Source organism: Pezoporus flaviventris, unplaced genomic scaffold, assembly GCF_033815535.1.
Source record: "Pezoporus flaviventris isolate CSIRO_AGI_PZ_B2104156 unplaced genomic scaffold, CSIRO_AGI_Pfla_v1 ptg000005l, whole genome shotgun sequence".
Lineage (NCBI taxonomy): Eukaryota > Metazoa > Chordata > Aves > Psittaciformes > Psittacidae > Pezoporus > Pezoporus flaviventris.
Window position 1 is genome coordinate 4884158 of NW_026892553.1, and position 12631 is coordinate 4896788.

The 12631-nt window shown below is 44.6% G+C and overlaps 1 protein-coding gene across 6 annotated transcripts in view; it reads right to left on the bottom strand.

The window, feature by feature from the left end:
* Positions 1–7772: 7772 nt before the first annotated feature.
* The window catches only part of AMOT (angiomotin), a 58247-nt gene continuing 53388 nt past the window's right edge, over positions 7773–12631 (bottom strand). For all 6 annotated transcript variants that reach the window (XM_061445747.1, XM_061445741.1, XM_061445745.1 and 3 more), the window contains 4 exons: positions 12184–12306; positions 11281–11513; positions 10198–10422; positions 7773–9160 (listed from right to left, as the gene is read on the bottom strand). In XM_061445747.1, the coding sequence (XP_061301731.1) occupies positions 9060–9160; positions 10198–10422; positions 11281–11513; positions 12184–12306 (682 nt within the window). In that variant the 3' untranslated portion in view covers positions 7773–9059. The remainder of the gene's footprint in view (positions 9161–10197; positions 10423–11280; positions 11514–12183; positions 12307–12631) is intronic.

Consider the following 12631-nt stretch of genomic DNA (forward strand, 5'->3'; position numbering starts at 1 on the left):
TTCGAAGAAGCAAGATCTGCCTAAAGAGAAGGGCTGGAAGCCCTAATTAGCTGCCTGCTGGCACTGAGCAGTTGCTGCTGGATGGTGTGCCCCAATTATGGTACTATTAACTTTAGTTCTCTGGAAATCCAGTGATTAATAATACTAACAATTCTACTAACCTCAAAGTAATTGCAGAGCATTAAAGGAGAAAACTGTTTCTAATTAAGTAATTCCCAGTCCTGTTTTCTTTTTCTAAGTCTCTGGTGCCCTCTCAGCTGTCCCAGTGTGGGACTTGCCTGGCTGGTGACATGGGACATGTGATGGGGCAGAAACTGCTTTTTCCTCCCCCCAAGAAGTGACATTCCTGGAACTCCTCAGCATTTAAACACCCAAGTCCATAATCCTGCACTCTGTAAGTGACTTCTGATGGGAAGGGTTTGTTTCCTTTGCAGATGAACCCCCAAGAGGGAGACTCGGTCACCCTCCGCTGGTCCCAAATGATGCTCAAGCACCAGCTCCCTCACTGGTCAGCACTGAGGTCTTTCCATCAGCTCGGGATTTCACCACAGCACAGAGATGAAAGGATAAGTATTTCCCTCTAGGAAAACAGATGATAAAATGGTCTGGGCTGCTCTCAGTTTGGGAAGGCAAAGGGATGGGAAAGAGTTGAATCAATATGGCTGGCTCCAACATCAAACCATTTTGTGGTTTCTTCTTCCTTCTGCTGCAGACAGCTCTGGGATGGAGCCTGGGCTGGCCAGGCAGGGAGCAGGAGCTGCCGGGAGTCACACTGGGAGCTTTGGCAAGCAGGGGAATAGGCAGAAGTGTTCCACTCCTCTGACTGGGAACAACCAGCCCTGGGGTTGGTCACAGAAACCCAAACCCTTGCAAACAAAGGAGACAAACCCCTGTAGTGTTTGGAGGTGAAGCAAGGGAAGTGTGGTCTGGATGATCAGGTAGTGAGGTGGACTGTGAACTGGCTGAAGGAGAGAAGCCAGAGAGTTGTAGTCTATGGGGCTGAGTCTAGTTGGAGGCCTGTAACTAGTGGAGTGCCTCAAGGGCCAGTACTGGGACCAGTATTAATTAATATATTCATCAATGATTTAGATGAGGGAATTGAGTGTACTATCAGCAAGTTTGCTGATGACTCTAAGCTGGGAGGTGTGGCTGACACGCCAGAAGGCTGTGCTGCCATCCAGCGAGACCTGGACAGGCTGGAGAGTTGGGCAGGGAGTAACTTGATGAAATATAACAAGGGAAAGTGTAGAGTCCTGCATCTGGGCAGGAACAACCCCAGGTTCCAGTCTAGGTTGGGAAACGACCTGTTAGAGAGCAGTGTAGGGGAGAGGGACCTGGGGGTCCTAGTGGACGACAGGATGACCATGAGCCAACACTGTGCCCTTGTGGCTAAGAAGGCCAATGGCATCCTGGGGTGTATTAGAAGGAGGGTGGTTAGTAGGTCGAGAGAGGTCCTCCTTCCCCTCTACTCTGCCCTGGTGAGACCGCATCTGGAGTATTGTGTCCAGTTCTGGGCCCCTCAGTTCAAGAAGGACAGGGAGCTGCTGGAGAGAGTCCAGCGCAGGGCAACAAAGATGATTAAGGGAGTGGAGCATCTCCCTTATGAGGAAAGACTGAGGGAGCTGGGTCTCTATAGTTTAGAGGAGACTGAGGGGTGACCTTATTAGTGTATATAAATATATGAAGGGGGAGTGTCACAAGGACGGAGCCAGGCTCTACTCAGTGGCAAACAATGATAGGACAAGGGGTAATGGGTACAAACTGGAACACAAGAGGTTCCACTTAAACTTGAGAAGAAACTTCTTCTCAGTGAGGGTGACGGAACACTGGAACAGGCTGCCCAGGGAGGTTGTGGAGTCTCCTTCCCTGGAGACATTCAAAACCCGCCTGGACACATTCCTGTGTAACATTATCTAGGTGTTCCTGCTCCGGCAGGGGGATTGGACTAGATGATCTTTTGAGGTCCCTTCCAATCTCTAGCATACTGTGAAGGGATGGGTCCCTTTGGGTTTGCTGCCCTGTAGCATCCTGCTGGCTGTGCAGGGCTCTGACTCTGCCCTGGGCAGCGGCTTCTCCCTGCCAGCCTCTGAAAATGATGACTTAATAACTGATGCTAGCTCTTGTGATCTGGATGCTATTGCTCCCAAAATGGGAAACAAGTGGAAGTGGTCCAGCCCTAGACTGTGCTGGGTGCTTGTAGTGATGCTGTGTGATGCTTGAAGTGGAGCAAAAAAGCAGCTCAGGTGAGCCCTGTTAACACTGAAACCTAATGAGGACAAAGGCTGTGTGCTGTTAAGTGCCTTGCTCTGGGCACTGCAGCTCACTGAGGAGGAAGCCCAGGTCCTGCTCAACCACAATAGCCTGTCTCCACAAGCCCCTCTGGCAGGAGGCAGATCCCTGTCCTGTCCTCTTGTGCTTTGGCCCATCAGCAAGGGAAGAGCAACCAGAACACCCTGAAAATGGTGAACTAAAGAACTGAAATGCTGCAGATGGCAGGGTTTCTTTCTTAGTAGTTCTAAAGTGCAGCAACAGAAGGGTAGAGAAATACTGAAGTTTCAAACCTGAGCATTTATGTTTAAAAAATTACTAGGGAGAAAAAGACAACCCCATCTTGTACAGTGAGGTTCTCAAAATTGCCAGCTTTTGTATTTCATATATATGAAGGCTTTGTATTTAAAAGGTTAATACTCCCCTTGGCATGGGATCAATAAAAAATTCCCTCTGAAGTTTACCTCCAAACACAAAGTGATTCCCATTCAAACGTGTCACTGGGTGCAAGTGTGACTCAAGGGCACCTTCAAAGGCCAGTCTTCTGCTGCTATTTTGTATTACTCTTTCTTACAAAATCCAGGTAAATGCTCCAGAACATACAAAATGCTCACATTCTGATTGTCTTGGGAAGCAGGAAGAGAGCTACCTCTGAAAGGTTGTGTGCTATTATGGAAAGAACCCAAAACAACCTTGCCATCTTTTTATCCCCCTTTTAAGGCCCCGATCTTTGCACGCCAAGCAGCAGGAGATGGGATGGAAGGAGATGTCTTTACAATGCATCCATCCAGCACATGGAATGGCATCAGGCAGATGGTTATGTCCAAGTGAGCCGGTCAACATGCTTCCAAGTAAAGGTAAGGGGACATAGAACCCCAAGTCATCCCTGTGGCTTCTCACTGCTCCCTGTGGAGCTCTGTCTGCAATGGGCCACAGTTGTTTTGTTAAATAAGCCAGCTATTAGCAAGCTTCTGTAGCTGTTTTCCTTGTCTGGATGGGGTGGTTTTGGTTGTCTTGCTTGTTCTCTGGCATGCCAGAGATTTATAGACAAAACATCAAAGGCCTGAAAGCATAGGGGATGCATTTGCTAAACTGACCACTGGCCCCTGGTGTTGTCGAGCTGGAATTTATTACAGCACCAGCAACCAGGGGAGAGGATGACTATCATAGAATCACAGAATGGTTTGGGTTGAAGGGACCGTAAAGCTCATTCAGTTCCAACCCCCTGCCATGGGCAGGAACACCTTCCACTAGAGCAGGTTGCTCCAAGCCCTGTCCAACCTGGCCTTGAACACCGCCAGGGATGGGGCAGCCACAGCTTCTCTGGGCACCCTGTGCCAGTGCCTCAGCATCCTCATGGGGAAGAACTTCTTCCTAAGAGCTCATCTGCATCTATTGTCTGTCAGCTAAGATCAAATTCAAAAGTCAACAGTGAAAATGACTCAAGGCTGACCACTTTCAATCAGCTTCCCAATAATCCCTGCTCCTTACATCCGACAGTATGAGAGGGGAAAGATAAACTGGAGGCAACAAAATGCATTCAAACATATGAATTGGTCTGTTGAAGACAGTGATGTAGAAAATACTCACATGACTGCAGGTTACCCATGTGCTGTCACCCTCAGAGACATTTAAACAATGGTCTGGCCATCAAGGGAGAGATGACTGGCACTGTAGCTTGAAGTTATGGTAAGCAAATGTTGTTAATCTGGCTATTAAAAAAGGCATGAAAGTGTGCAGAGTTGTGTGCAGCTGCAGAACCAGGCAGGGCGAAGGACAAAAAATGATGCTTAAGGGAAGAGACTGGGCTGACAATTACCTTGTCTTGCAATTAGGAGTCAGAAACTTAGAGACCAAGCAGCACCAAGGACTAGGTAAGGCATAGATATGGTTTGTTTTCCAACCAATAACATTTTCATACGAAGAAAATTGACTGCAAAACAAGTAAATCAGTGGGGGGAAAAATGAAAACAAAAGAACCATTCTTTAAAACCACACCAAATATTTTTATAGCTGGCTACAAGCATAACAATAGCCATTTATGAGATCTCTCAGTGTCTATTTACACTTATTGCTTTGTTTTCTTTCCTAGAATTAAAGCTGCTGTAATCTTCAAAGGCTTTAGGACTGTTTCAACAGCTGAGTTGCAAAATAGCTCTGTCACAAATTACAAAACCAACTTGATGGTTTAAATAGAGGAAAAAATATAATTCACTTCAGTATAGATTTATATAAGAGAGATCACTCTCTTGACTCATTTCTCACCTTCTAGACCATAACCCTGCTGAAAGTGGGTTGAAGCCATTTGTCCCCCAAACCTCATTCTCTACACATGGGAGAGACCCAAGTGACAGGACAGGAGGCCTGAGCCTACCTCTCTTGGGGATGCACCCTGCTTCAGGCAAAGCAAAGGGGCAGTGGCTTCCCTACCTCTCCCTGGAGGCAAGGCTTGGAAACTGCATTGTTCCAGACTCCAGTTATTTCAGCATCTTCATTGCTGATCCTGAGCAGAGCCTAAGCTGAACAAAAGTAAGTGTTCAAATACTTCAATATAAGTTCTGCTTGAGATGGGAGGGCAGAGGATCACCTTTTCTTCCATCTCAGGAGTTTAGCACAGCCTTAATGGTGTATGTGCAAACCAGAGAGGTTTCAATGTGTCTGGAAGCCTAGAGATGATGTTGTTGGAAGTCAGACTCTAAAACCAACTTAGAATAAGGTCTTTTTGAAAAGAAATGTATTTTCTTCATAAATACAGTACAATTACATTTTACAATGTCTTTTTACTTTCTAGACATAAAAATGCTAGCGTTTAAAAAAGAGTTCCTATACAAATACATGAAAAGAGACCCCCCCTCCCCACAGCCCCCCACCCCTGGCACAGAGTAAAACCATCAGCCGTGGCATGAAGGAGCACAGTGAATCCTGGCTAACCTATGCCAGCCCTCACAGGGAGGGAGGGAAAGTCACATCAGGGGTTTGCTTGCCCTGACTGCACTGAGTTTGCTTATGGAATGGTGGTGATACAATGAAGAACACACATCATCTGGCCATGGTGGTCAGGATTCACTGGTGCCACGGGTGTCGTGGCTCACAGGATGCGGGTGTTGCATGTCTCATGTGCCACTGGTCATCGGTGTGGGCTCCTGGAGCAGGAGGTGTCCTTGGAAATGGTTCTGGCCTAAAACTCTAGAGGACCTCTCCCTCAGGCAGCCTCAACAATGAAGCAAAGGTAATGCCAGTTTTCAGGCTCTCACTCTACACTTGTCAACAGAGGCAGAGACCACACACGAATCAAGTCATTTCAGCCCCTTGATGGGCCTTGCTGACCTCAGCCCCCCCTTCAGAGACTCCTGAGGAGCAACTTGCAGATCCTCACGAGCTCTCAGACCTCAGGCAGAAAATTGCTGCTCTAGACCCGACAAGAGCTGCCAGGTAGGAGCTATGTGAAGTTCATAATGACATCAGGTCAGATGGGAACAAAAGCCTCTAAAGCTCAGGCAATGCGCTATCAAATCCCAAAGGAACTGCCCAAGGGAAGGACTTGTGAGTTTGGCCATTCTGTAAGCGGCGAAAGGAAAGAGGAAAAACAACTAAACTTGATTTTCTTGTTTTGTTCTACAAAGAAGAATATGTGGCTTTCTTTATAAAAGCTACAATTCCACTTCTAATACCCGAGTTTCAGAAAAACTCTTAGTCTAAGATTTTGGTTTGCAAACAAGGCCATTGCAATCATTGTGTTAAAATCACTTTCTACTAGAAATAAGCTCTACAGAAGGAAAAGGAACTAGGTGTGCAGTTTGTCTCCTTAAAGCAGTTTCTGTTTAAAAACAAAATACAAATCTGTACAGAGAGACTGAAGACTATAGTACACATCTTCCTCAAAGCAAGCAGCTCTTAAGATTCACACCAGGATGGCTCTGAGGAAGCTCGAGGGAAAGAATACATTCCTGATGGCTCCTGGTTTGTCAGCACAGGAAAATGACCTCAAACTTCCATGTCAAAAGTTTTGGGGGTTTTGCTTCTGGAAGAAATCAAAACTACAAAATAAGGTAAAGAACCTGACCTAAGCAATGTAAAACTGCACCATCTTCTTCCACAGGCAGAGAGCTGCCAAGGCTCCTGCAATCCTGTCAGAGACCTCCTGGTTTCCATTTTTGGAGGAGACTGTTGCTGTCCATCATTTGTATTTTATTCACAAAAAACTATTTATATTCTTTATTTCTCTGTGTAACTAGATTACAGTGGCAGTTAGTTTGAAAATAATGAGCTGCAAGGAGAATAAACCAATTATTCCTACGTACCCCAGCTGAACAGCCAATACTGATTGGGGAAAATCACTTTTATAAACCAGATTTTATCTGCAGAGGATCCACATCTAGAATTGATGTGAAGCAAGTGATCTGGAACTGTTTATCTAGAGCCCTACAGTTGCAAAACTTTTTTCCTCGCTGCCGAGAAGTACTTGTGAAGACGGAATGTCATTTTTCCTGACATTAAAAGAACAGAAAAGCCCTCAAACATCTCTGCCCCCCTCTCAATGGCATTTGATCTCCCTTGTTTTTCATTCTAAGGCCAAACCACAAAGTATAATATAGAAGGTTATGCTGAAATGGAAGAAAAATGGACACCTTGAGCTACTGAGAAAAGTTCCTCCTGCATTTCCAACAGCTGTGGAAGAGGAAGAGAAATCATTTCAAATCATCCAGAGTATCATTACTTCATACACTGGGGTGGACTTAAGACAAGAGAAATAAAGGCAAGACATTCTCAGGGATGAGAAAGAAGAGGCTGTCAACAGTTTGTCCAGAAAAGGGTGGAGAACTAATTCAGATCATCAGGATACACTTAAGTAAGGAAGCTCTAACGCACTGTCCAGGAAGATGTTGTCCCATATGGCAGAAACAGTCAAAGCCTCAAAGTGCAGCTCTGAAGTGTCTTGAAGTAGTGGTGATGCGAGAAGAGTTTGTGCTGCCTGTTAGTCACTGGTAAAGCCCCAAGCTATTTAGGCTTAGTTCATATCTTGCCATAACCATTTTGCCATATTGAGCTTTTGTGGGTCTAGGAATATCGTCTGAAAAACACTATCAAGCAGCAAATCTGCTAAAAATGATGGGAAGTGTTTTCCTGGTTTTAAGCGATTATCGCTAGAAGACAAACAGAATCCAACTCATGGCTGATCTTTAGGCACTGCTAAGTCACCTATGCAGGAGACAGAAGGCACCTGCTTTCACCTCCCAGCCATCCACTGTGAAATCCATGGTATATCTGTTCATCTGGTAAGGCCATTCCAGTTGGACACCATACGAACAGTGTCAACTAAGTAGTAATTGAGGATATTCACTGTTTGATGATTAATTGCTGGTTTTCCTTATTTCTGGGGAGAAATGATCTGAAATGAAAATCTGGCTACTCTAATGCTGCACAAGAAAGCTGAGACTTGCCAGGTTCCCAATGCTAATTAAATATTTTAACGTTCAAGTAAACAAAAGTAGTTTTAACAGAGATTAATATTGAAGTGTTTTAATAAAATGCAAAGACAGTAACAAATACTCATTTACTTCTATTGGTCTTAATATCTCCTTATAGCATCTGCAACCAAAGCGTCGCTGCATCTGTGCTAGTTCTCAGTAACCTGAAAGTGAACCCAATGACTTGAATGTGTAAGTTTCTTCTGTAATGCCACTGGGACTTTCCTTAAGCTGCTCTCTCCAGTTAGATGAAGAAACAAAGTATTTTGGAAGGAGAAAATTTGCCATCTGAAACTTTACACAGAGCTTCTCTCTAAAGCTCTCCCTCTGAGGTTTTGCTATGTGAAAAAGAATTTGCTCTCTTCAAGAAGGAGGGACATAAAAAGGACGTCTGAAACACAGAAAAATCTGCTACGGAGAAAGATCTCCACAGATGCAGCAGACTAAGTTGCTAACACTGAAAAGCGACAGGGCTTGCCACTTGCACTACAGTAAATTTGGAGTAGTTCCACTAAAGCCAGTGAAATTATAATAGCAGGAATCTGATCTAACAGATCAGGACTGAGCCTGTAAACTCTCCTTTTTTAATTTATGTAAAACCTGAATGCAAGATCTTATTTACTATCCACTGTATAAATTACTGAAAAAGTACTTCAGTAGAAAAAAGTGGCAAATCTTTCAATGAATCTAAACCTGTGAAATGCGACATTAATCACCAGAGTCTTCTTTTAGTAAAGGAATAGCACAGTTTGGGAAGTAAAAAAAGAAAATGCAAAACTGTCCAGCCTATGGGTGTGAAATACCTATTCTGAGTTCTTACACTGAGTGTAAAGAGAAATCTCCCTCGATCACAGCTCATGTTTGTAAGTTTCTCAGAACACCTGTATTCTAAAACCACAAAGTGATGCTCATGACCGAGTCCCTGGTTCTGCTCATGAGAAGGGCATCATGCTCACCCTGCTGTGATCAATTCAGATATTTAACCAACAGCTGTGAGAGGAGGTACTTCTGTTTAAGAGACTTCAAACACTGAAATGAAATATCTGATGTAGTGCACCCAAGTTCTTGTTTTTTTTTTTCTCCAGATGTTACACGATACAGTATTTAAACAATAACAGGGAAACTTCCAAAGAACAAGTGTTACGGGTTTTTTATAATTTAGAACAAATTATAAATTAACCTGTCCATACTTTTGAGACATAATATACAAGAGCAAACAGCTGAGTGTTCTTTTATTTCTCAGGTACTACATTTTTTCCCAATAAAAATGTCTTTTAAGAATATCTTGCTACTGTACCCCAGCTCAGACCCTGGTACAGCCTTTCAGATGAGGTATTCTACCATCTCTCCATCTGGGAGGTCCTGCCCCATGCTCTGAACAGGGGCTTTTCTTTCAAGGGTGCTGGAGTGGAAGATTGGCCCATCTACGTGATGAGGAAAAAAAAGAGATACACAATCAAAGCTGTAACTTCAATGAGGTCAGAAATAATGACATTAACATGTTAAAAGTCATCTTCTATCACTCGCCAAAAGATAGCTGACAACTCCTTATTTCATTTTAAAACAATTCTTCAATTCTTCATGCATGTAGCCAGATAAAGATACTTTATCAAATTCCCTTTGGGTATCTCCCACTGATACACAATGGCACGTGAAACTGGAGTGACTACATTTAAACTAATGTCATCAGCATAAACTTTCACCACAAAAAACTGTTCCCCTGTCTCGCCTGATACCCATTAAATAGCTCAGCATGGGCAAAATGCACAGCAGACCAGCCAAATTCACTCTTCCATAAAGAACAACATAATTGTAACGTGTCTGTAACTAGAAGAGGCAAGGTTGTGTAATCTGCATTGATTTGGCAGAGTGGGCTGGAAAATGAGCAGCTCTTGCCAGCTCAGAGCTCTGTGGGAAGCAAATTCAGTTTATGCGACAGGCACTGTCAAGTGGATCTACTTGGGCCAATGCTGAGGTCGGTCCTGAGACTGGGACAGTACAATTATGAGACAGTTTTGTCACAATAATTACCTTTCCTCCCCCTTATCTGAGTCCACTTTGCTTTGAATACCCACTGAAATGCAATGGCCAGTTTCTACAACCCATTTTCATACACTGTTTAAACCCCTCATGCTACTCACAATTTACTTCAGAGTAGACAATGACTCAGAGACTAGCCTGGGATTTGCATATACCTGTTCCAGTTCTTAAACCTTGCTATACCTTTCCACTCAGTGTGTCCATGCTTATGCTACCACTTCAGGCTTTTTTTTCTCCCTTCGGAGCAGTTGAGACTCCTCAGAACATTGTCACACTTGCCTCTGAAACCCTTCTGTCCTCACAAAAACTAAACCCAGTGCTCCTGAATGGAAGAAGGTATGGCAGAGCCTGTGCCACTGAGCAGACCTGATGGTAAGCCAGTGGCAGGGAGCCCTCTGGGAGAGCAGCAGAGCTTTGTTACCTGTTTTGTCTGCGCTGTAGGCCAGGTTGGTACTGGGGAGTCGTCCTGGTGTGGGGGCTGCAGTGGAAGGTGCAGCTTTGCTTTGTTCGTTGCCCCGGTCAGTCTGGGTGCTGCAGTCTCTGCTGCCTGTTTTTGAGTGGGCTGACAGCAATGGTGTGGAAGGAAGGACGGGAGAGGGGGTGGAGGGAATGGATTCAGAGCGATATTCTGTTCCCAGCAGAACACCTTTGTGGAAAAAGGGAAGAAAATGTCACAATTCCAGAAAACTAACTGGTATCAGTTCTGCACCACTCTTAGTACTCGTTCTAGGGTCTGGAAAGTGCTCTGTGCTTCAGCAGACAGCACTCATTTATCTTTCTAGAGCACCTTTCACCACTGGGTGCTGAAGTACATGAAGAATAGCAGTATCCTCATCCATCCTGCATGTGAAGATGCACAAGCTTGCACGAACTCCTTACTTCCCTGTCTCCAAGCAGTGGCCCATCTATGGCAGGGTAAATCTGCACAATGAAATCAGCTGCAACAGATTCTTGTTTACATTTCTTATAGGGATGGCCTGTGGGTCTAACTCCCCCTCAGAAAAAAAGAAATCATCTAAGATTTGCTTTGTAACTGATCAGTTTCTCTGAATAATGGTGTTGAGCCATTCCAGACAGGAGCCAGGTTAGTACAGTACAGGACAGCAATCCTGATTAGTATGTTTGCTCCTATTCAAGGAGACTTTACATATTCAGATAGCTGTAACAACCCAGATGAAAGCAAGCACTTGGGACCTCTGAAAATTGTAACTCAAATATCCCTAAAGTCAGGTATCAAATTAGGAATAAAGGCTTTTGTTGAATAGTTTTTTGCTGAATAGTTGAATGACAGAGCCTGGACATGACAGAGCCTGGACATCAGAAATCGTATTTCCCAAAAGCGATTAAAACAGCCAGTCGTGATAAAAGTGTTCCATCTTGCTTGCAGTCAGCTTTATGGCATGCTGATCTGTCTGTCCAATACACCTTCTTCCTTCTGTTGCTCCTGCCTCCCTTCTAAGCAGTGACTTGCATATCTGAATTGCCACTGTTATCTAAAACTTACCTAGGCTGCCTTTCCAGCTCTTGTCCTCTCTCTTCTCCTCCAGGATGGGAGTGCTGCTCAGTGTTGAGGAGTGGGACAGCAAGCCAGAGCCAGCATTCGAAATGGACATCAGTGACTTGGCAGGTCTCATTGAGGAGAGCTGGTCTGTCTTTCCTGGCTCCTTCCGGGAGCGCTGCTGCAGAACTTTGATCATGGCATCCTTCTCAATGATCTGAGCATGCAGAGTCTTAATCCTTTGGAGAAGTGCAAAGAAAAACAATGTACCTGTACTCCTGTCTCCTTTGAGGCCTCAGTGCCCCCATGGCTGTGACTGGGACTTCCTTAGGCATTTTGGGAGGCAGAGAGAGGATGCCAGTGAACTTGTTGCTCTGAATACTGGCTGCTCATTGGCCCACCAGAGGAGATCATGCATGAGACTTCCTGTACACATGCATGAGTGAACAGCACTGAGATACCCTCCCACCTTTGGCTACTGGAAGCTGCTCTATAGATCCATCCATGCAAGGGGCTTTGAGACAAAGCTGAATGTTATGGACAGGACATGAGACCAACGCAAAGAAGCTTAACACACTTTGAGGAGTCTGCACTGGACCTAATCCCAGGGAAAATAGTTCTAGGAGGCTGTTAAAATGTGGCTGGAGCCTGATGAAGATGCCCTGAAGAGAGAAGAGCAACAAGCTAAATGCAGAAAACCTAAGACAAGACTTTTTTGCATTAGTCCTCAGTATCAAGACAGGTTTTGGATGGCCACATAGATAATTCGTTGGCCAAAGGAGCATCTGGCATCCTACATCATTGCTACTGGTGAAGACACAAGAATTTCTGGTTCTGAGGCGTCTAGCCAGACAATTAATTTAAAATCCCTGTCCTAAAGAAGCCAGATAGGACCAGACTGCATTTTACCTTCCCTCCATGTCAAGACACCTCCTGTTGGCAAGCAGGATCTCTTCCTCCTCCTTCTGAATGCGAGCTTCCAGCGAGGTGTCATAGCTAGGGTTAGGTGAGTGGCTGATCACTGTCGTGTCCCTGAGAACAAGCAGTAGAGCAGAAGAAAAAGCAGTTAAGTTTGCTGTTTTCCTCCTAGCAGTACAAAATTATTGCTCAAAAGTAACAAGCAATAATATTCACTTTTTTGAGTGGCTCAGTGTCTTCCAAAAATCCCACTTTCAGTCCTAATGAAAAAAGGATTACAAAAATATGCAAGTAATTGCAGCAATAGTCAATCTGCCACCGATCTCAGGCCAGTCCATAATCTAACTGATTCACTGAGCTATTGTAATCCCATCAATGAGGCAATTCCAAGGACACAGGGAGGAGGAAGCATGGCATAGAACACTAAGCACATTTCTTG